Source organism: Colias croceus, chromosome 2 (genome assembly GCF_905220415.1).
Source record: "Colias croceus chromosome 2, ilColCroc2.1".
NCBI classification, from domain to species: domain Eukaryota; kingdom Metazoa; phylum Arthropoda; class Insecta; order Lepidoptera; family Pieridae; genus Colias; species Colias croceus.
In genome coordinates this window covers 9,723,768-9,746,073 of record NC_059538.1, presented here as the reverse complement: position 1 = coordinate 9,746,073, position 22,306 = coordinate 9,723,768, and the positions used below count along the sequence as shown (strand labels likewise).

Here is a 22,306-nt window from a genome sequence, read left to right as displayed (position 1 = left end):
TTATTAGGTTTTAGACAAAGCAGGCGAAGCCGCGGGCGGAAAGCTCGTTAACTATAAAAAAGTTTCCGGAAATATTTCTTGACCAAAGCTTTGCTATATTAGTAAGATACATATTATATTAAATATAATAATAATTGTGATTTAAACTAAAATATAATATAAATTCAACAATGGTGAATGCCTTAAAAATCTATTGATAAGATCGCAATTAGCTGCATCAATATATTTAGCATATTAAATGACATGATGAATTAAAATCACACATGTATAATAAATTTTACATGAAAATATGATTCATCATCTATGCTAATGAAACTGGTCAAATAAATTTAAATATTTTAAAGTGCAGATAGAGCTGATATTTAAACCTTATTACATGAAAAAAATAGCCGTGGAATATAATATTATATTTTTTTCGCATTTTAAACAAAAGACCACGGATTAAAACATCCTGTATTCTTTGTTCATCTTATTAAAAGAAGCGTTTTATATATTTCCTTATAATATTTAAGGAAGCACTTAAACTTCAAAGGAAATGTGTATTTTAATATTGATAAACTAGATGCTTCCGTTCACTATTAAATAAAATAACTAATTTTTACTATATCTCAGTTTGAATAATAAATTATTTTTAGTTTATTATAAAAAATATTTGGTCAAAAATAGTGCTCATTTACTCAAATAAAAATAATTTTACATTCTATCATTCCAGAAGGCATTAGGAATGGGGTGACAAATAGTTAAACCATTTCTAATAGATATAAATATTTGGGGAAATGATGTACCTTTATCTTAATGAGCGGAATGACATCATGCCTAATGAAGTTAAGCCAACCTCCTTGCTTCATAATCGGACAATGAACTGTGCTTTTTACTGATGCTTTTTATAATCTGTCTCGGTTAAAAAGTCTGTGGTCTTATTTGTGTTCGTGATTCGATTCTTCTATAAAAATAGTAGGTATTTAATATCTGTTTACAATGAAAAATCTCTAAGATTTTTCCATTATAAGTAAACAATTTGTTATGCTATTTGTGCGGTAATGAAATATTTGAAAGTATACACGATTAATTACATAGTATTTAGTGGAGTTTTATTCCATAAATGAATATGTTTATAATAAACTATTTAGGAAAAACTTATAAAAATTTCCACTAGGTAATTAACAACAGGAAATGTCAACTGAAACCCAAGTAAGAATGGCGACTTGTAAACCCTAACAGCAATATAATGTTCTTTTGACCTCACAGCTCTTACCGTTACATCGTTGTATCCTAAATCTGGCTTTACACAAAACTTCTTATAACATTCCTCAGCTCCAACTTTGAAGGAAATTGAATCAAAACTCGTATATTTATCGTTCAATAAAGCTAAAATTACCGAAGCAGATATTTTATGGAATGAAAGTAATTTGCAAGGCTCTTCACCTATTGGGTAACAGAGCTGAGAACAATGTAGCTATTCACTTAATTTTTGTTTTGATCTTTTGATGTAAAGTTTTATTTCAAACTAGCGGTCCGCCCCGGCTTCGCCTGTGATACATATTTCGAAATAATAGGTAGCCTATGTCCTTTCTCATGTCCAAATTTCATGAAAATTGGTTCAGTAGTTTAGGCGTGATTGAGTAACAGACAGACAGACAGAGTTACTTTCGCATATTAGTAGGGATATTAGTAGGGATAAAACAATTGTATAGACTGTAGGTTTTTGAACTACTGAACCGATTACTTTATTGGTTTTTTGATAAACATTTTAATTCATGAGCATGAGTACATTCTTAATTTTTCTGTAGATATAATAATTGTTATTTAATTTAATAAACTATTTACAGGTTTTACGTCTAAAATGATTCATCAGCGAAAACTTTGTTACGTTGAATCTTAGAAAATTAGATTAAACGATGATCTTACAACACAATATCCGCTGATAAGTTTTTAATTAAAATCAAACAGCCTGAAGTTTCTTCACAAAGCTACAGTATTTCTGCAAATTAGATACGCAATTACACGAAGAGTTACTGATTACATTAATATAATAATTATAAAATACTTGGCTAATGTTCATTATAAAACAGAAATGTAATAAATCAAGGTTGCATTACATATTGTTATTGCAATTCAATATACATACAATTGTATCAATATACATATTTTATTTGGCGCCCATGCACATTCTATCGAGAAGCAAAAGAATATTGTAATAACTTTTACAATAATTTTAGAGGATATTCAATCGTTATTTTTTCAATGTAAAAATAAATCCGATAAAAATCTGTACAACACGTCAACGAATTTTTACAATCAATGTCAATTCATTTTGACTCTACACTTTGAAAATATTATCATAGTATGGGGATAAGCCCTGTTTCGGCGGCTTTTAACCATACACCCTTTGACTGTCTCACTTCTAGAACATTTGGGTTCCAATAAATCCTCCATATAGTGCTTGTAAAACATGCAAATCAAATGAAGATATAATTACAGCACGCTCATCCAATGTGACTTACAGATTCTAATCAGGCTTAGCCACTTACTATACTGGTCCACGTCATTCATGGAAGATGAAAGTTAGGCGGTGCTAATGTGTAATCGTTTCACTCTCACATGTTTGTTTAATGATGTGGGAATTTTCGTTTGCTTGCACTGTTTGTGTGCATTTTAAGTGCTTAAATGTTCTAATTTGTTTGTCTTTCTAGTAAAGTTGACTGTCCGGATTAGTTTGAAAAAATGTTAAGGAAAATCTATAAATGTTTGATGTATATTATGTAATGCAAAAGCTCTAAGTGTATAGCGTTATAGGTACAACAAACGCAAAGCTAGAGTCAACTCTATATCCTACTAATATAACAAATTAAAATTTATGAGGATGGATGTATGTGTATGTTTGTTACTGTTTCACGCAAATACTACTGAACCGATTACAATGAAATTTAGCACACATATAGAGGATAACTTGGATTCCCACATTGGATAAGTTTTAACCCGGAAATCCCACGAGAACGGGAGACATACGGATTTTTCTCTGCAAAACGCAGGGGAAGCCGTGGGCGGAAAGCTTATTTTCATATAAAGCTTTAAAGTTGGTAATTCCTGATTTATACAACAATAAATCGTCCCCATTTGAACTGATCCGTGAGGGTACTGAAAATAACAGTCTTAATGCTTATTTCACACCGCTATTCCGTAACTGAATGTTACATTGTAGACGTAAAGTATAGCCTTCGTTTCTAAATACAGTTAAAACGATTCAATCAGGGTAATAAGTAACTGCGAGTTGTTATTTGTCTCTCGCGTTCTTGCCTCGCCGTTTGCTTAATGACTTTACTGTGACTAATTATATTTGCAATTTATATTATATGCTACATGAAAAAGAATGTAAGAAAACATTCAGGAGGTTTAATATGATATTCAAATTTTTTTGATTATATTTTATTGAAATAATTACGAAAATAGAAAGATAGTACTTATTCCCACAAAATAATTTAAACACAGTCTAACTTTAAACCAGCGATCTGTCACGTTAATAGTTGTCTATGTGAAATACGAAAAACCCAGATTAATTAGAAGCTGCGCTTAAAGTTAAACTCTATTTTAAATTTTTTGTGGTAAGACAGAGAAGGTTTAAAAAAATTGGAATCCTTGATGTCTGTTTTAATTTATTTCCAACATTATAAATTGATATTGTTGTATCATTAATTCAAAAAGTATGTTCTACTGATCTTACTGACGTTATAACAAGAATGTATTTTGGCGGGAAGTTCCACAGATTAATTATATATCCCGTCAGCCACATGACCATCATCCCAATGTCGACATCAAGCCTACAGATGAGCAAATCACGAGTTACTAGCACGACCTACACAGATGTTTGCGATTTCACTATGTTTTGCGTCTAGTGACGATAATGATAGTGAAACTCGCTAAATATTGGTACACGAGTACACTGTGATGTAACGGAGATGAGAAACTAGCTCCATGGTGATTGGAGGCATCTTCTGATCGAAAGCTACCGGTTTATATATCACGCATATGCAAGTATGGTGTGAAATAGTTTATATATATTTATCTTTATCAATTTGGATGACGCAGATCGATTTGTAAGTATGAGTAAACATAAATATATAAATTGTAATTAATTTGGATAGAGCGAAACCGAGTAATTTAATTGGTATGCAGATTTGTTTATAGTCTTGGATAAACCACCTCACTCTCGCTTTTATTTAATTTTATAGGAGTGTTAATATAAATAATAGTATGTTTATTTAATAATGCTTGTATATATTATGCTATAAAATTGTCCTATAGCATGCATTTAATAAAGATAAACTTGAGCATTAATAATATTATTTAAATTGCAATTATGAAATAGTATACTTATAAGGAATTAAAACAGGTCACGACAGGTCGCGTAATTACATGTTAAAGATAGATTTAAATAAAAATTTATTGTAGAATTATTATTCACATACAAATTATGACTTGGCATATTATGCTATATGTTTTTATCACAAAGAAAATACATTCAACTTCTAAACCTGTAATCACCACATGCTATCCTGGTAGTATTTGTTCATAATTTTGCTGTTTAATTGACTGGCTCAGGCTCGGTTGATGACCAGACATGGGAAAGCTGCAGCCGTACACGGTATTACACCTCTGACGACTTTCTGTTGTCCTGGTATCTGGTAGTTACCTCATTTGAAATTCTTATTAGTTTTTTACCGGAGAACTAGTTGAAGCAAGTTTTTCGAAAGATTATTTGAACATAAATTATTTTTTTATTGAATTTTAATGAAATTTAAAAGCCAAAATTACAAACTATAAAGTCGAAGTTATATAAAAAAGTTTTGCCAAGGTCAAAATGTAAGTTATATTTTTTCCTTCTTCCTAATTCTTCAAGACATAAGCAAAATATAGTAGGATTGGTACATTTCGATTCCAAAGATAGAGCGAATTAGTAATTTCTCGCTTTCGTAATCAAATACCATTCGAATAGCTTTCAGTGTCCCCAAAACCCAATTAGGCTTTGACCTAGGTTATCTAAATCGAGAAATTGGTGTGTACAGAGTACAAATAATATATTGTTATTTCATAATAGGTTTGTGAATAAGACAAATCAGCATACGCAATGATAAAATACTTATGCATAAACATCGAGATATATGTACTACGTACTAGAGAGGCGATCGCTACTACACTCTCTTTAACACGAGCTAGAGGCAAGAATCACAAGTCTCTTTAGTCTGTGCCGGACGCTTGCCGCGTCAACACGTGTTATTGCTCTGTTCAAAATGCCTTCGTGTGTGCTAAGATATTGTTTTAACAGTTCCCATAATACAAACAAATCCCGAGGAGTGACGTTTCACCAGTAAGTTTCCTTATTATGAGTAAGTCATGCATTTTACTAATATTGTTATCATTTTGCGAAAAATCACCACGCGTTCTGCGTTTCGCGCCATTTTTCATAGACTAACAGCACAGACGTGACACTATCGATGAGTGTTAAAAAAATGTAACTGGATTTTTTAACTATGAATATACAATATATACTAGGAAAGATTACCGTGGTGTAGTACCTAAATATTTATACTTTTACCCGACTACGCAAAGTAAAACGGTAGGTTATATAATATATTAAGTAATATTTATTTATTTACCTATTTTTATTTATTAAAAAAAGGTTCATCAACAGTTGTTCCAATAGGATTTATAAATTATTATGCACAACAATTACAAATAAACACAACATTCACAGAAACTAATACAGTAAAAGTTCCTTAATCGCGCTTCCTTTATTCGCGTTTTCACTATTCGCGGATTAAAAAAATGCGACCCAATTTCTATATTCGAATGTAAAAAATTTTTTTATTCGCGGATTTAATAAGTACATACATAATAATAAAATTATTCCAATAGGTATCTTACCCAATATCCTTGTCAAATGGACTAATAAGAAAGTAAAATAGATCTTATTACAAGTTTGCCTAAAGTACATAATATTATGTTCTTAAATGATATCGCCGTGAGATTTTATTCAACCCCCTCCCCCATCCTCGAATCTCAATTCTCACGTGAGCTTTTTCAAAATGTGAGTTTCTTATACGTAAACGCCATCAACATTGAATCATCGTATCCATTTAATTAGGGCTATTATAAACCAATACTCCAAAATTCGATTACATCATGAAGCAAAAACTGATAAAACTATTGATTACTACACAAAACGACAAAAGCTTACTAAATTGATATTATTTAAAGGAAATTAAAATACATAGTTTAATATAAAATCCTCTTTTTATTAATTCCCTAGTATCAGTACCACCAGATAGTACCGAGTAAACAGATTGCACAATGTGTCGCATCTGCGCGCATTGCTTAATCTTTGAACTTGAAGCCACGCCTCGCTCGTTCCACACGTACCCCACCACATCGCCCGCGCGCAATGTTTTTGTTTGGAATAACCTCTCTAGTACGTAGTACATATATCTCGATGTGCATAAATTATATATTTCGATTTTTTCTTGAGTAACACAGCCACAATTATAAGTATCTACGTTTTAACAAATATTATTTATGAACAGAAAATGCGATATGATCATTATAATATGTAACTTACGTACATAATCTTTCAAATAGCCGTATATAAAGAGTTCATGTAGAATTCTTAGCACGCGATCAGTAAATTAGTCATGATTGTCATTGTTAAAGTATGGATTTGTTCAGTCTGTCACAACTTCTATTACATTTATTCTTTATTCTATTTCATTTTAAATAGCTTTTAATACTCAGAAGCGTAGTACGAGGTCAACGTTTGCAGACTATTTTGCTAAAGAACTTATCGAATCGTTTAAACCATGAAAGTGTATTATTAGCTTACAAAAGATAAAGCAGCTATTGAATCAAATACAAAAAACAAAACAAAGAAATGGAAAGGGTAATGTCTAGATTTCGAATACATAAAAATAGAACGAACTTTTGAAAGTGTAGATGCCAATTACTTGTTATATTTTGAGCTTTTTGCGACCTGACTTTTCACTTTTTGAGTAAGGTTTTGAGGGGTATCCGTTTAACAAAATATAAATATAGTAATTGTAAATTGAGAGGGAAGAGTTCGTAAGATAGTAATCTAAATCTATGAAATTATAATTGTTATATTTTCAATAATTTCGTCTATAATTCACTTAATGCCACCGCACGTCCGTACTTCCTTTCACAAAGGCCAAAGGCTAATTACGATTCGAGTTATAAACAATTTATTGCAATGTTATGCTAAAAATTACATTTCATGAATGTCTTTTTGATCATAATATTGGAATAATTCATACTTAAATCATTGAGATAATATGAATATGGAGACGATACCGCCTACATCACATATGTTCCGCTCAACATACGTCATCTGGCGTAACTGCACTCAGTCGCTTGCTCCGCTCATTGGCGCGAACGTCACGCTCATTTTTTATTTGTTTTAAAGTGAAACGCATCAAATATGCCTACGTGTGTGTTACGATATTGCACAAATAATACAAATAATACGGAAAAGTGCAAAGGAATAACTTTTCATCAGTAAGTAACTAGATAATAATTTTTAAAACTTAGTTAGAGCAAAATTTTTGGCGGGCGACATTTTGTCATAGATTAAAAATTTAAGATATGACATTGGGCATGAAATAAGTGTTGTTAGTAATATTTGCTGGCGTATATTTTTATAGTATAAAATAATAATTTTACATATTTAGAAAAGCATAAAATCATGATATATGAAAATCAATTACTTAATCACCAATTTTTTTTTGTTAATTGATTTTAATCAAGTTTTAAATTGATATTGTATAAGCTACTGACTGGAGCGTAGGTATAATTGAATTATTATTTATTTATCTGCACTAATATTTTAAAGAGGAAAACTTTGTTTGTTTGATTGTAATGAATAGGCTCATAAACTACTGGACCGATTTTGATGAAATTTGGCACAGACAATCTTTAGACCCTGAGAATGAACATAGGCTACTTTTTATTGCGAAATATGGGGCGAAGCCGGGGCCGACCTCTAGTTCAGAGATAAGTAAAATTTAATATTTTTTCTATTCAAGGTTTCCATGTCTGGGCCGTGAAGAAAGGGAAAAATGGGTAAAATTTGTCCAAAACAACCGCAGTGAAGAAACCTGGTTACCATCCGATAGAACTTGCGTCTGTTCATTGCATTTTCGCGATGAGGATAAATATACCACAAAAGCGGGAAGGCGTTTTCTAAAGAAGTCTGCTGTTCCTTGTATTGATGTTAGTAATAATAATAAAATTTTACGGATTTGTATAACAAATAAAATATTATTTTAGCCATCACTAACATTATTATTATTTTATTTATTTTAGCCGAAGGTGTGCTACAATAGTATTGGCAATACAAGCAATTTCTGAGCCGGGAACATGTTCTGAGGAAAAAAAAATAAACGGCTTTTATTTTATTTTTTTCTAAAAAAGGCTCACTTTGTAAGGAATGAAACTTCCCATAGCCCTGACTGAACCTAAAACGCGAAAAAAATTAAATTATACCATATGACGTCACTATTTACATCATCCTATATTATATGCCAGATATTGTTAGCCCCGCGTAGTAAATAATAAATAATAATAATATAATAAATTCTTTATTTAAGAGTAACAAAGACCCACAAAAATCACTAATACACATAATATGAAATATAAATCACAATCATAAAATATAAAATTGACATATCACAAATAATAATAATCAAAGAAACATAACTACATAAAATCACAGAAAAATTAAATATAAAAAATAACAATTAAAATTAAGTAAAGTCAGTTTATACCTAAAATAAATATTAAGTAAGTACAAAGAAAATTTCAAGTCAACATGCATGTAATGAGTGGCACCCAATAAAATAGACAGAATGAAACAAAGTGTCGCCTCTATAGCGGTGAGTCAGTGACATCGCATAATCTATGACTGTCTAGCCGCCATTCGCGCGCCCCGCGCCGCCGCGCTTGGCGCACAGATTTTGTTCGTGGTGTCTGCTCCATATTCATATTATCTCAATGACTTAAATATATGAATTATGAAATAACGTGAACATAAATAACTCTATAATATGAAAATTGAAAACTATGAAATATGAATTAGTCGATAAGAAAGCGAAAACTCGCTCCTAGTTTATGTAGATCTGTGGATATTTATGTCAATTCAAAACTCGGATTCAAAATGTGATTCAAAAGCATTGCACAGATAATACAAAGTAGTGTCATAAAATATGCAGCGTGAATGCAGCGAGAGCAGATTATGTAAAACGGAACAGGTCTGAAGGATTGGATGTGGGTCGTCGAGCTTTCCAACACGGTGCATAACCTCAGCCCATACCAATAAGAAGTATCAAGTAATAATAGAGTTTAGTGCGTGTTTATTGCTTTTTTAAAGACTCGTTCGGAACTCAGCCTATTTAAGATGTAGGTATAAAAGATAGCTTAAGCTATAAGACAAAAATATAATAATTTTTGAAGAGAATGTTTGTGATTATTGTAACGATAATTCTAATTTATTGTTAACGAATACAGGGTGCATCCCTTTTTGTAAAAGACATCGTTTCACTTGCTTCGAATCCGATTTCATAGTTTTTAATTCCTTAGGCACGGTGTAAAAAATATTTAAAAACTTTAACCAATAAGAGTTATATAATCTGTGCATGATGTAAAAAAGTTAAGTAATCCAGTTGCCGCGCCTGTACTTTCCCTGCGCCGATCCCACATCTTACATATTTTAAGATATGTCTCATATATTGACAAGTGCATTAACCAGCATATGTTATAACTTTCTTTTATATTATACATTAAATAGGATATACTACATCCTCCCAGTATTTAAAGATAATATCCAAATAACGTATCGTGATAAATGTATATATTTATAATCAGTAATTTTTAATCTTTAATTGTTATTAATCTGAAACTATACTATTCTGTTTACGTATTTAATAATATTTGTATGAACTCATAAGGGAAGGCACTGTTTTCTGAGTCACAGGTAACACACCTAGTTCAGAAAACAGAGCAGAATTGTGAACCGAATATTTAAAATTTTGCTAATAAATATTATTTTTTGTTAATTAGTTGCTATCGCTTTATACCTATTTTGTATTTAATACCTAATCATTGGATTATAAATACTTCGTGGAACAACTTATTTGAATACAAGTGTAGTAAATAATAGTATTCTGTTTTCCATGGAAGAAATCCGCTCTCACGATCATGACCTTGAATAAATAGTGTAATTGAGTAGGACAGATTACATCCGGAATAGTTACAACGAAATTGGCGGGTGCGGGAAATTAATTTGTCATCCGACCTTTTATTTTTGTTTTACCTATTTGATTACATATTTTCAATGAAATTATTGAAAAACATTTATCTTTATATATGTGCTAGCTGCGCCCTTCGGTTTCATCCGTGTGGCTCCTTTCCTGTTGGTCTTAGCGTGATGATATATTATAGCCTTCCTCGATAAATGGGCTATCTAACACCGAAATAATTTTTAAAATCGGACCTGTAGTTACTGAGATCACTGCATTCAAACAAACAAACTCTTCAGCTTTATAATATTAGTTTTGATTTATTTAAATTGTATATTTTTTTAATTTAATAGGATTTTAATTATTGTTATATCTCGTTTGTGGGCTGTTTACAATTATTCATTAACCAGAGCAAAATTATATGTTTACACATAATAAAATACGCACGTTTATGGCATAAAAATGATCGACATTGAATAGGCTGTATAATGAGTAAGCAATTTACGTTTTGCTGTGATAGAAAATTGTTTCGTTGTCCGCCTGTCCACTAATTGTGACAGCAAGGTCGACGAGAGCTAACGACTGTATTTAAGTAACGTTTTTATATGTAGGGGATTAGCAAATAATAGATGAAATGAGATCTTAGTTGATGTAAAACGATTTAGTATTTGTTTTGGTTATTTAGCTGAATGGAGAAATTGACTCTACTTTTTTATATGTTACTTATTTAGGGTTTGAATACATGGACCTATAATAGTACCTAGATTTAAAGTAGGCCATTCGTCATTCAGATAAAGACATAAAATAGGTAATTTGAATGTTACATTTTTGGGAATCGTTTCTGATTTAAAATTTATGAAATGTGAAATCAAATCAACAATATAGTTTATAATGTATGTGACTGTATTTTAATGTTAAGTAATCATGTTTTTACGTTCACTACAGTGGGTACCAAACCAAACATGTATGTAACTTCAAAAAATTCCAATAAAAAGGTATGATTGTTTTATTTTTTAAAGCGGATGCAACGACTGGTTCCAACGGCCTTTGGAGAATATGAATGTCATTCAGATTATATAATACTGAAAGTTCTTTAAGCTTTAATAAACTTTAGTATCGGTTGGTAGAGTTGCAAAAATTATTTCGGTACATTTATGAAAAACTAGAATTCCGCCCGCGGCTTCGCCCGCGCTGTCAGAGAAAAACTCGCATAGTTTCCGTTCCCATGAGATTTCCGGGATACAACCAATCCTATGTCCCGGGGAAAAAGAAGCCTATGTCTTCTCCGTCTCCGTCCTTTCTCGGGTATCAAAATATCTCTATACCAAATTTCATGCAAATTGGTTCAGTAGTTAAGGCGTGATTGAGTAACAGACAGACAGACAGAGTTACTTTCGCATTTATAATATTAGCATGGATTATTACGTTCTAAATATGCTTTTACAGGATGACATGTATCAAAATAAATCTAATTTTAATTTGCAAAATAATGTCATCAATAAGGCGTTGAATTGTTAATGAACACTTACAAAATCTTTAACACTTAGTGGCAGGAGATATGTAAGTTTGTAATTAGAGTTATTGTTGTATACACATTATACTCATTATGATGTTACGGTAAGTGAACAATATGCTATTATTAAAGTATTACATGATATTAACTTGCATGTACACTCGCATCGAGCTGTACTGATCCGAGGCAAGATGCGAGGCGGTGTAAAATAGAAACACTTAATCTAATAAAATTAAAAAGAATAAGTGTTATTTTATTTTTGCTTTCTTTGATTGTTTCCATTTAACTCGAAAGAACTTTACACTTTTTATCCCCGAATTATCAGATGAAGCCGGTACAAATAAGTACATAAATAATACACGTATAATAAGTCATCATAAAAGTATCATACTTTATAAAAAATTGCTACAAGTGTCAAGTGGTCTTGCAATTCTAGCTCACGTAAAATAAGTACATTTTGTTTGTATAAAATGGGTAACATACGCCATTAATGTAAAGTAACCTTAATATATTTTAAGTTATTGATGATCGATATAACATTAACGAGTAAAAGTACTCGGAAAATTGCCTTAGTATCCTTTTACAGTTTCCGCCTTATTGTAATAATAATCACTGTAAAAACTCCATGTACATAACCATTAAACTTTTTTCCTGTTAGTGTGATTAGAAAAAAATTAACGGCAATTTTATTCTAAAGTTTTGCATTGCAAACTATATTTACTTGCTATAATTACTTGGATAATTAATTATTGTCGTTTAATGGGGTACGATTATAATATTTTTTTATTGTATGACCATCCGTCCATGACCATCAGATCAAAAACATGTTAGCTTCATATTCTTCTTGCGAAAAAAGAAGAAGTACGATGTGTACTTCTCTTTTGTCTTTGAAATAATAACCAATAAGTACTAGTGCGAGAGTCACTAATTATTTATTTGCAAAATCGCCTAAATCACAATCAGATTCCCAGTACTTACCAAGGAAGAACAGGATATCAAAAAGCTCGGCGTAGCGGAGCAATGTCACAGAAGTTTCGGTTGCAGTTCGATTGGGCACTCGTTTAATTGATTTCACAACGTGAAAACATTTCGAAATATCGATTATTCGTTAAAGTTATCGATTTAGTTTTGTACACGTTCACAGTCACAGATCGCACCTCACTACCTGCGGAAAAATAAAACTGTCTGTTAAGTATGTCAATGCAGTGTAAACAAAATAATTGTGAGAATAATTACGGTCAAGTGTTAGGTTATACTAGATTGATTATTTTTTTTATTATAGTAGGTATGATAGGTCGGTTGGAAGATGTGGCTCCTAAGCGAAAAGGACGTTCATTTTTACCGTTTTTGCTTGTATGGTTTTGTCTTATTAATTTGTGCAATTTATTAGTTTAATATGCTCGTTTTACGTTTAAATATGCCGTTAAATATAATAACCAAGGTTTTCATTGACATTAGTAATAAAGTGGATATAAACAATATTATAAAGTTTATAACTTGCAATCTTTTAGACATTTTGAAAGCTATTTCAAGGTAACTGTAGTCGTGACTAACCGTTTATTGGCTGTTACTTATGTGTTTAGTGCATATAGTAATTATATAACATACAGGATGCGAGGGATCTTCGCTGTTAAGTTAGAGAATTTATTCTATGCTGTTAAGTCGTAAATTATTATAAAATATCGCAAATTTGCATTAATAATATCTTTATAGTACTTTATACTACTAGTTATATCTTGTTATGAAGTTTAAATGAAATATGCATATAATTTTAAAAAGAAAAGAAATCGAAAATTCATTATTTCTCAAAAATTACTCTTGATAAATAGAAATTGAACTGCTTTTACAAGTCTCACGCAAAAAAATATCACGAGATTGCTATTTTGAATTTTATAAAAATTGACTTTTTCGCATGTAGAAGGTAAACAAGAAACTGGTATTAAAAAAAAGAAAGAATATTAAAATTATTTTTGAACTCGAGTCGATAAGGTGCAGCTTAGAGGACAGGCTAATATCAATACAAAATTACCATAAGGTAATGAATATAGACGTTAGTTGTGCTTCTAGAAATTTAATATACATAAAAATGTGTATAAAAATTCAAATACGGTTATTTTCCGACCGTAAAATAAGCTTTTGAAAGATAATGGGTGTAAACTTTATAACAATTGCTTAAGTTCAAACAGTACAAAGTAAATATTCTTGTAGGAGCAATTACTAATTCTGTTAAGTTACATTTATGAGTAAAAACAAAGGTCAATTACACTGCTTTGTGCACAATCTCTTGTTAGATAAAGAAATTACAAAACCCCGCGTAGGTCTTTATGCGCACATAATATTTACTTATAAAATACGTTTAAGATATTAATATTAATTAAATGGATTAATTTAAATCCAATGTATTTTTAAAAATAAACTGGTTCATGATTCAAATTATTAATTATTTTTTGGCTATTTTTAGTGCCGTGTTTTGTTTAAATAAAACGTTTATGAAGTGAACGGATTTTTTCCTAGAAACGTTCACTACATACTAAAACGAAAATACGAACTAGGTTTTTTTTTTTTTTTTTTTTATACAAGAGGAGGCAACAGAGCAGACGCGTCACCTGCAATGCCAGGGACATTATTAGTGCGTTGCCGGCCTTTAAGGTAGGAGTACGCTCTTTTCTTGAAGGTCCCTAAGTCGTAACCGTTTGGAAACACCGCATGAGGAAGTTCATTCCATAAACTCGTTGTGCGCGGAAAGAAGCTTCTTTTGAAGCGCGCAGTCGTCGATCGCCAGGAGTCAAGGTGGTGTGGGTGATATTTTAGTTTGTGGCGTGCGATGCGATGATGATGGAACTCAGCGGCAGGTATTGTTCCAAACAGCTCCTCAGAGCACTCCCCATTGTAGATGCGATAGAAAACACACAGTGAAGCGACGTCTCTTCGCAGCGCCAAAGTATCAAGCCGATCGGTAAGACTTGGCTCGTTAACGAGTCGTACTGCTCTCCTTTGAATACGGTCAAATGGAAGGAGGTGTTGTTGGGGTGCCCCGGCCCAGATGTGGGAGCAGTATTCCATGTGCGGCCTAACTTGCGCCTTATAAAGCATAAGGCGGTGGTGCGACGTGAAATACTGCCCCGCTCGACAGAGGACACCAAGTTTCTGTGAAGCCAATTTGGCTTTTCCTTCCAGATGACAGGAGAACTGTACGCTACTCGAGATTTCGAGACCAAGAATACCGATGTTAGCTGTGGCAGAGAGAGGAATGCCCTGAAAACGAGGAGTTACGACAAAGGGAAGCTTTTTTGCGGTGAACGCGCAGACCTGTGTCTTCTTGGGGTTGAATTGGACTAAGTTACGTCGGCCCCAGTTAGACACCTCTTCTAAGGAGGTTTCTATTGAAGACACGAGGTTGTTCCGGCACTCAATGACGCGGTCCTGAGAAATATTGCTGTGGCCGGTGTATATTGCATCACCAGTACTGTCGTCTGCATAGCAATGAATGCTACCGTCTAGCAGCATATCATTGATATGCAGAAGAAACAGAGTGGGAGACAGAACGCAGCCTTGTGGGACACCAGCATTCACAGGCTTAGGATCAGAGCATGAACCGTCGACTACGACACTCATGCTACGCTCTGTGAGAAAACTGGCGACCCACTGGCAAAATTTCTCAGGAAGCCCATAGGAAGGAAGCTTCGCAAGAAGCGCTTTGTGCCATACCCGATCGAAAGCTTTCGCTATGTCCAAGCTGACAGCTAAGCCTTCCCCCTTGCTCTCAATCGCTGACGCCCAGCGGTGAGTCAAATAAACAAGAAGATCGCCAGCTGACCGGCCACGGTACTCTAAGATTGCTCAACTTTCATTACATATAATTTTAAATATACCTATTAATTTAATTTTGATCGTTCGAGCATATTTGAAAAATATTTTTATTGGCATCAAGGTTCATAGCTCATATGTCGCTATCGAAAGGACTTAGTGTGGTCAAATAGACCTTGCTGCGGTATGACACCTAATAGTTAAGTTTGAATACTCGTATTATATTTTAACTGTTTTTAAATATGTATGTACTATAATACATTAACGGTCAGTTTTTGACGCTTGGAGCAATTGCTTTATATAAAAATGAAAATATGTAAGTATTTATATTTTTGGTTTTATGGCATTCAAATGCTTTATAAATATAAATTTATAAAGAATAGAAAAAATTCGATCACGAGGCGGGACTCGAACCCGCATCCTTTCGCGCCATTCCGGGGCGGATGCCTCACCAACTCAGCCACTCGTGACCCGCCCGAGCGATCGAATTTATTCTATTCTTTCAGTTTTATGTGCTGAAGGGACACACCGCGCGCCATCTATTGAGATGATTAACAACCATTTCAACCAATATGAAGCACTTTTCAGTGTACAATATTGTAACGATGGAACACGACCTTTTTTTGTTGAATTTATATTTTTGGTTTTATGGCATTCAAATGCTTTATAAATATAAATTTATAATATGTAAGTATCGTAATCTACAGGGTATATTTGAATCAATGCGTTGATATTATTTGGAAATAGTCATTGCTAAATTAATCATTACTTATTTATCCTAACAAATCACAGATTAAAAACTATTAAAATTCGATATTTATACAAATGGTCTATTCTCTCTTCACGCTTTCATCCATAATGTTTTTGAATTCTTATCCTATTGAGTGTATTATCAATAATTAAGTCTCGATGACACTTGTTATTAAAAATTAACATAATTATTCATAAAATTGCAATTAAAACGCAATTATCCATGTTATGCTCCATAAGCGTGTTATGTATGAAAAATATTTATAATAAATATTGATGTGATAAAAGATATTCCATGGAATTCGCCATGGAATTATCTGTATATTTATCTATATATATCCGTATTAACTATCACAATATTATTTCTTCTGGTATGTTATTTCGCATCTGAATCTATGACGATGAATAATTTTATTCGCATTTTATAAATTCTATTGCATTCTATATTATTTTATTATTACAAAGACATGCGCATTGAAATATTTGATCGTCATTATAACATACGTAGATGAAGACATTGTAATGTAAAATAAGTTTTTTATGATAACATTTATTATGGTTTAATTCGCTAGTTATCTTATAGTATATCTAAGTTCATAGGGATGACATTATTGCGTAGTCAAACAAAGATGTAACTTTTAACTTTATGGAAAGAAATAAAAAGGAAATATACCCAATAATTGTGCCCCAAAGGCCAAATAACATTAAGAAAATATTGGAATATTCCTCTTGAACCGGAATAACGAAGTTCTTATGAATTCTAATGTTTTATACTTATGCATAAATTAAAGAGATTTTTGCATATTAAGTTGATGTTATGATGGTAGTGAGATTTGATTGAATGTAAACATAATTAAAATTGCATGTAAAAAATGTAATTATTATTTAAATTATTAGCGGCTATGCGGAGATATGCACTTTTTAAGTACCTAGATATGCGTTTTCTTCGGTTTGTTTTTTTACATAATATAATATTTTATCTTATTTTAATTGCCCTTTCTATTGAATAATGCTTAATTTTGTAAACACTTTAAGGTTAATTACCATTACTTATATATGTATAATTAACAAAATTAATGTGTGTAAATTTAACAATTTCTTTTGCATTAGTTAGAGACTGAATAATATCGGACAGAATTTTTTTTATTTTTTTTTTTCATTGGGAATAGGGAAGCGCTGCTGAGATGTGGGCTAGGATGGAACGCGCTTCCCTATAAGGTACCTGTTCACTCTACGCTTGAAGACCCTATAAGTCTCTACTCTATCTAGAGATAATATAATAATATTTAGATTAACTTTACTTGGACGATGTAAAATTGATTTTTACCTTTGTGTTACTTTTTTTACAGCAATATACATATCCAATAACTCATATTATGCTATGCCGAAGATGTTCAAGGATTTGTAAAATTGAAAAAATGCCAACGAAAGTAACAACCAATACCGCGGCCGTAAAATAAAAAATAAAGTTTTCCGTTAACGTTTGGAATCTCAATTGGAGGTTTAAAATGTCAAATTGAGCGGTTGACCTCGTTACGAATTGTTGACCCACTCGTGGCACCTGACCAGTGGTTACCGAGGTTTTACGTAATATGTTACAAACATATGAATGATCTGTTTGATTTGAGCCTCAATTGTGATATATGTTTTGCCATCAGTAAAATAGGAAGTCGTTTGAACGAACTTTCCCGTGAAAATGGTAATGTAGGCATTAAATATTTATATGCGAATGTCATGAATATTATTTAAGATTAAATGTATTAAACTTAACTTATATAATTGAAGACATATTATAAAAATGCTATTTTGCAGATAAAAAGTCGTTTAAATGCAACAATTAGTAGATATTACATTTATTATTTAATACATAATATACAAAGCAATTAAGAATGCCTTTTAGTTCTTATCATTCATATTATATCTTTTTCTTATATTTACGTAACAATTAAAATCATATCTTATTGACTCGTGTCACATAATACTAATTGTGAAATAAAAAGTACAATATTTTTATGCACTGCTATTGGGGATTTTTTTTATAAAAGAGTCATAATTTAATAACAATTGAAGTATGTATGCATTAGAAGTTGCATTACTGTTTTATTTATTTCGATGGTCACTGTGTATAGCATTAATTATGGAGCCTCGTGTAATACGATACGACACGTAATCACCTGTCAAGCGTCAACATTAAAATGAAGCGTGATCTATGGTAATTAAATTACTTTAAGTTTTATAATTATAAAGCACTAGCGGTCCGCCCCGGCTTCGCCCGTGGTACATATTTCGCAATAAAGGTCTATGTTCTTTCTCAGGGTCTAAAGATTATCTGTGCCAAATTTCATCAAAATCTGTCCAGTAGTTTATGCGTGAAAACTATACATAATATATACAAACCTTTCCTCCTTATATCTAATATTAGTATAGATTAGCTGTACCCCACGGTTTTACACGCATTGCTCCGCTCCTGTTAGCCCTAGCGGGATTATATAGCCTATCTTTCTCGTTAATTACGCTATCTAACACCGAAATAATTTTCAAATCGGAGCAGCACTTCCCGAGATTAGCGCGTTCAAACAAACAAACAAACTCTTCAGGTTTATAATATTAGTAAAGCATAATAGATAATGTTTTACTTATTTGTAATTTTCTGGAGTATCGTTTGTAAAATTTTTTTTATGCATAATATGTACTTACTTATAATAACTAATTTATAAACTCAAATATTGATTTATTCAATTATACTTTCACACACACTTTTGAATTGTTATAACACGCCTATGTCATATTCTGTGTATTATATAAATACTAAATATTGGAAAAAGTATAAAAAATTAAAATAGATATGTGAAGCAGAATTTCAAACCAAGACTACACACGGCTCATCTCACTGATCGATTATTTTAAACAGCTATTTTTAAATTGCATTAAATTCAATAAAAATAACAAAAAATGGCCTACGACGTTAAATATTTTTGAAGAAGAGCAGACATCGTATTATGAAGAACATATATACCAGTGCAGGCTTGTAGCCTAAGGCGGTCAATTGGCCGTAATTTTTCTTTCGATTTATTTATTTATTTATTTATTTATATTTGGGAAACAAACAATACAATATATCTTATACATAAGAGATAACAAACTATACACATATCAGCAAAGTTTCCACAAAAAATTTAAGTTCTTTAAAAAAATACACATTCAGTCACAAACAGTCTACTTGAAGATACAAATAAATATAGAAATAACAAGCATGAATACAATTTAAATATCACAGTTACTATTGCATTTATTTCGAACTTTGGTTTTGTACGATTTGAATTTTTCGTAAAATAAATCAAGGTCACTAAAATTATTATTATAATTATGACAAACACGGTATAAATATGTATTTCTAGCAAATTTAGATTTAAATTTAGGTAATGCAAATAGGGCTTTGTCACGAGAGCATAAACGGGGACATCGTAAAAGTAAATTGCTCAAAAGAAAGGAAGAATCTACGTCATTATTAATTATCTTGTATAAGTATACCTGATCTCGTTCATGTCGACGGTTTATTAAAGGGATTATCGCGGGAGTGGGACCTCTCTGATTAGCACTTTTATAATTCAAATGTTTGATAAATTTATTTTGGACATGTTCAATATTATTTATATAGATATTGTATTGCGGATTCCAGGCTGTAGATGCATACTCCAAAATAGATCGAACGAACGAATTATACAGAAGAATCAAGGTTGAACATTGTTTAAATTCCCTACCAACTCTTAAAACAAAACCAAGCATTTGATATGCTTTGGCTGTGATATAATTTATATGGGCAGCAAAAGTTAATTTGTAATCCAAAAAGACACCCAAATCTCTGACTTCAGTCAACCTAGTCAACGAAGTTCCGTTCAGAGAGTAATTAAATAATATAGGCTTAGTTTTCCTAGTAAATGATATGACGTTACATTTATTCACGTTTAAGTGCAAGGAGTTCATAGCACAGTAACGACACAAGTTTTGAAGATCCTCCTGTAGGAAGGAACAATCACGTTGATCTTTGATTACTCTAAATATTTTCATGTCATCTGCATAAAGTAGGAAATTACAGTTACTAAAATGACCAATAACGTCATTTATAAATATATTGAACAGCAGTGGACCAAGGTGAGAACCCTGCGGTACTCCAGAGGTAACTGGAATAAAAGAAGAGCAATGACCTTTTATATTAACAGCTTGGCTTCGTTCTCTGAGGTATGATTCCAGCCACCGTAAGAGATCACCATGTATACCGGCTACCCGTAATTTGTGAATTAACAACTGATGGGAGATCTTATCAAACGCCTTAGAGTAGTCGGTGTAAACCACATCCAACTGTCCACCACGGTCCATAGCACAAGCCACATTATGAAGAAACTCACACAGATTAGACTCTGTCGATCGCCGATCAATAAAGCCATGCTGTTGTTCTATAATTAAAGGTCGGATATGAGGAAAAATAGCATCATAGACGATTTTCTCGAATAACTTTGCAATGGTATTTAATTTTGAAATAGGTCGATAATTTTTGATATTATGTTTGTTTCCGGATTTATGGATTGGGATGACATGGGACTGCTTCCAGATTTTTGGCATTGTACCTGTATTTAGAGATAGCTGAAACAAATAACAAATGGGCGACGCCAGATTGTGATAGCAGGACTTATAAAACACGGGAGGAATTCCATCAGGTCCACACCCTTTGTTAATATCCAACTTCTTTAGGTAACTAGCTACTTTTTTCTCACGAACTTGAACTGATCCTAAACCTAAACAGTGACCATCAGTGAAACCATCCACAGGACCAGAAACGAACGAGAAATTACCATCGTTTGGTTCGTAAACAGATTGAAAATAATGGTTAAAGGAATTGCATATATCACGACCATTACTTATGGATTTACTATCCAGAAACATTGTGGCAGGTAATTCGGGACAAGCTTTTTTAGATTTAACAAACGACCAAAAATACTGACTATTCAATCTCAATTTAGTTTCAGCATTACTGATATACCGATTATAACAAATCTGAAAAGTCTGTTTTTCGCGCCCACGTAAAATTTTAAAAGTATTGTAGTCACTTAACCTTCCGTATATTTTCCACTTTTTATGAAATTTTAACTTTTCTTTGTTTATTTTTATTAATGATTTAGAGAACCAGGTTGGATATTTTGTCTCTGTCACTCGTCGCTTTGGAACATATTTTTCAATAATATCATATAAGTAATCGTAGAAATTATTCAAAGCAATATCAATGTTCTCCGAATTAAGCATACTAGACCAATCACAGCGAGAAAGCTCTAGGTTAATATCATCATAATTAGCAGCGCGAAAGATGCGAACAAAACGCGGGATCGGCCGAAGATAATTCATGTTCAATACAACCACTTTAACAGTTAAAGCAGGATGATGAAAATCTTCCACGATAAGAGGTTCTTTACAGTGCTGAACAGTGCATTCGAATCCTGCAATGACGAGGTCCAGTTGCTTATTGTTTTTGTTAGGAATTCTGTTGTATTGACTAAAATTTGTAAAGTTTAAAAAACAATGCATAGCTCTGATCAAAACATCTTGATCATTAGCATTGATTATATTTGGGTATTCGTGAGGATCACCCCACAGAGCGGATGAAATGTTAAAATCCCCGAGGATTAAATATTCATCGGTTGGGTTATTTGTGTAAGAAGTAGAAATAGTTTCTAAAAACTCAGTCATAACATCAAACTGCAAACGGCAATGTGGAAAATAACAGCAATAAATTCGGTATACTTTAGGGTGGGAAGAAATTCCTAGCGTAAACGATACCTCTATTATATCAGCAGCTGCACCTGTAACATCGATACAATTTGAGGATCGAATTAATAATTCACGTTTTAAAGCAATTAAAACACCGCCACCTAACGTATCTCCT

General features: G+C 32.1%; 2 protein-coding genes across 4 annotated transcripts in view; one reads left to right on the top strand and one right to left on the bottom strand.

The window, feature by feature from the left end:
• Positions 1-22,306, bottom strand: part of LOC123703815 (protein cordon-bleu-like) — a 66,895-nt gene that overhangs the window by 35,681 nt on the left and 8,908 nt on the right. The window contains exon 2 of one of the 2 annotated variants that reach the window (XM_045651979.1): positions 12,793-12,979. The gene's annotated coding sequence lies outside the window, so the exon portion shown is untranslated. The remainder of the gene's footprint in view (positions 1-12,792; positions 12,980-22,306) is intronic. The other variant, XM_045651985.1, reaches the window with a different exon arrangement.
• On the top strand, positions 5,140-8,335 carry LOC123703841 (THAP domain-containing protein 5-like). Of its 2 annotated transcripts, none has more exons than XM_045652005.1 (2): positions 5,140-5,365; positions 8,091-8,335. In XM_045652005.1, exons 1-2 carry the CDS (start codon positions 5,289-5,291, stop codon positions 8,332-8,334), a joined length of 321 nt encoding a protein of 106 aa, XP_045507961.1. In that variant the 5' UTR covers positions 5,140-5,288; the 3' UTR covers position 8,335. The 2 variants fall into 2 exon arrangements, 1 of the variants encoding a protein (XP_045507961.1); XR_006753058.1 differs by lacking the exon at positions 5,140-5,365 and adding an exon at positions 7,505-7,563.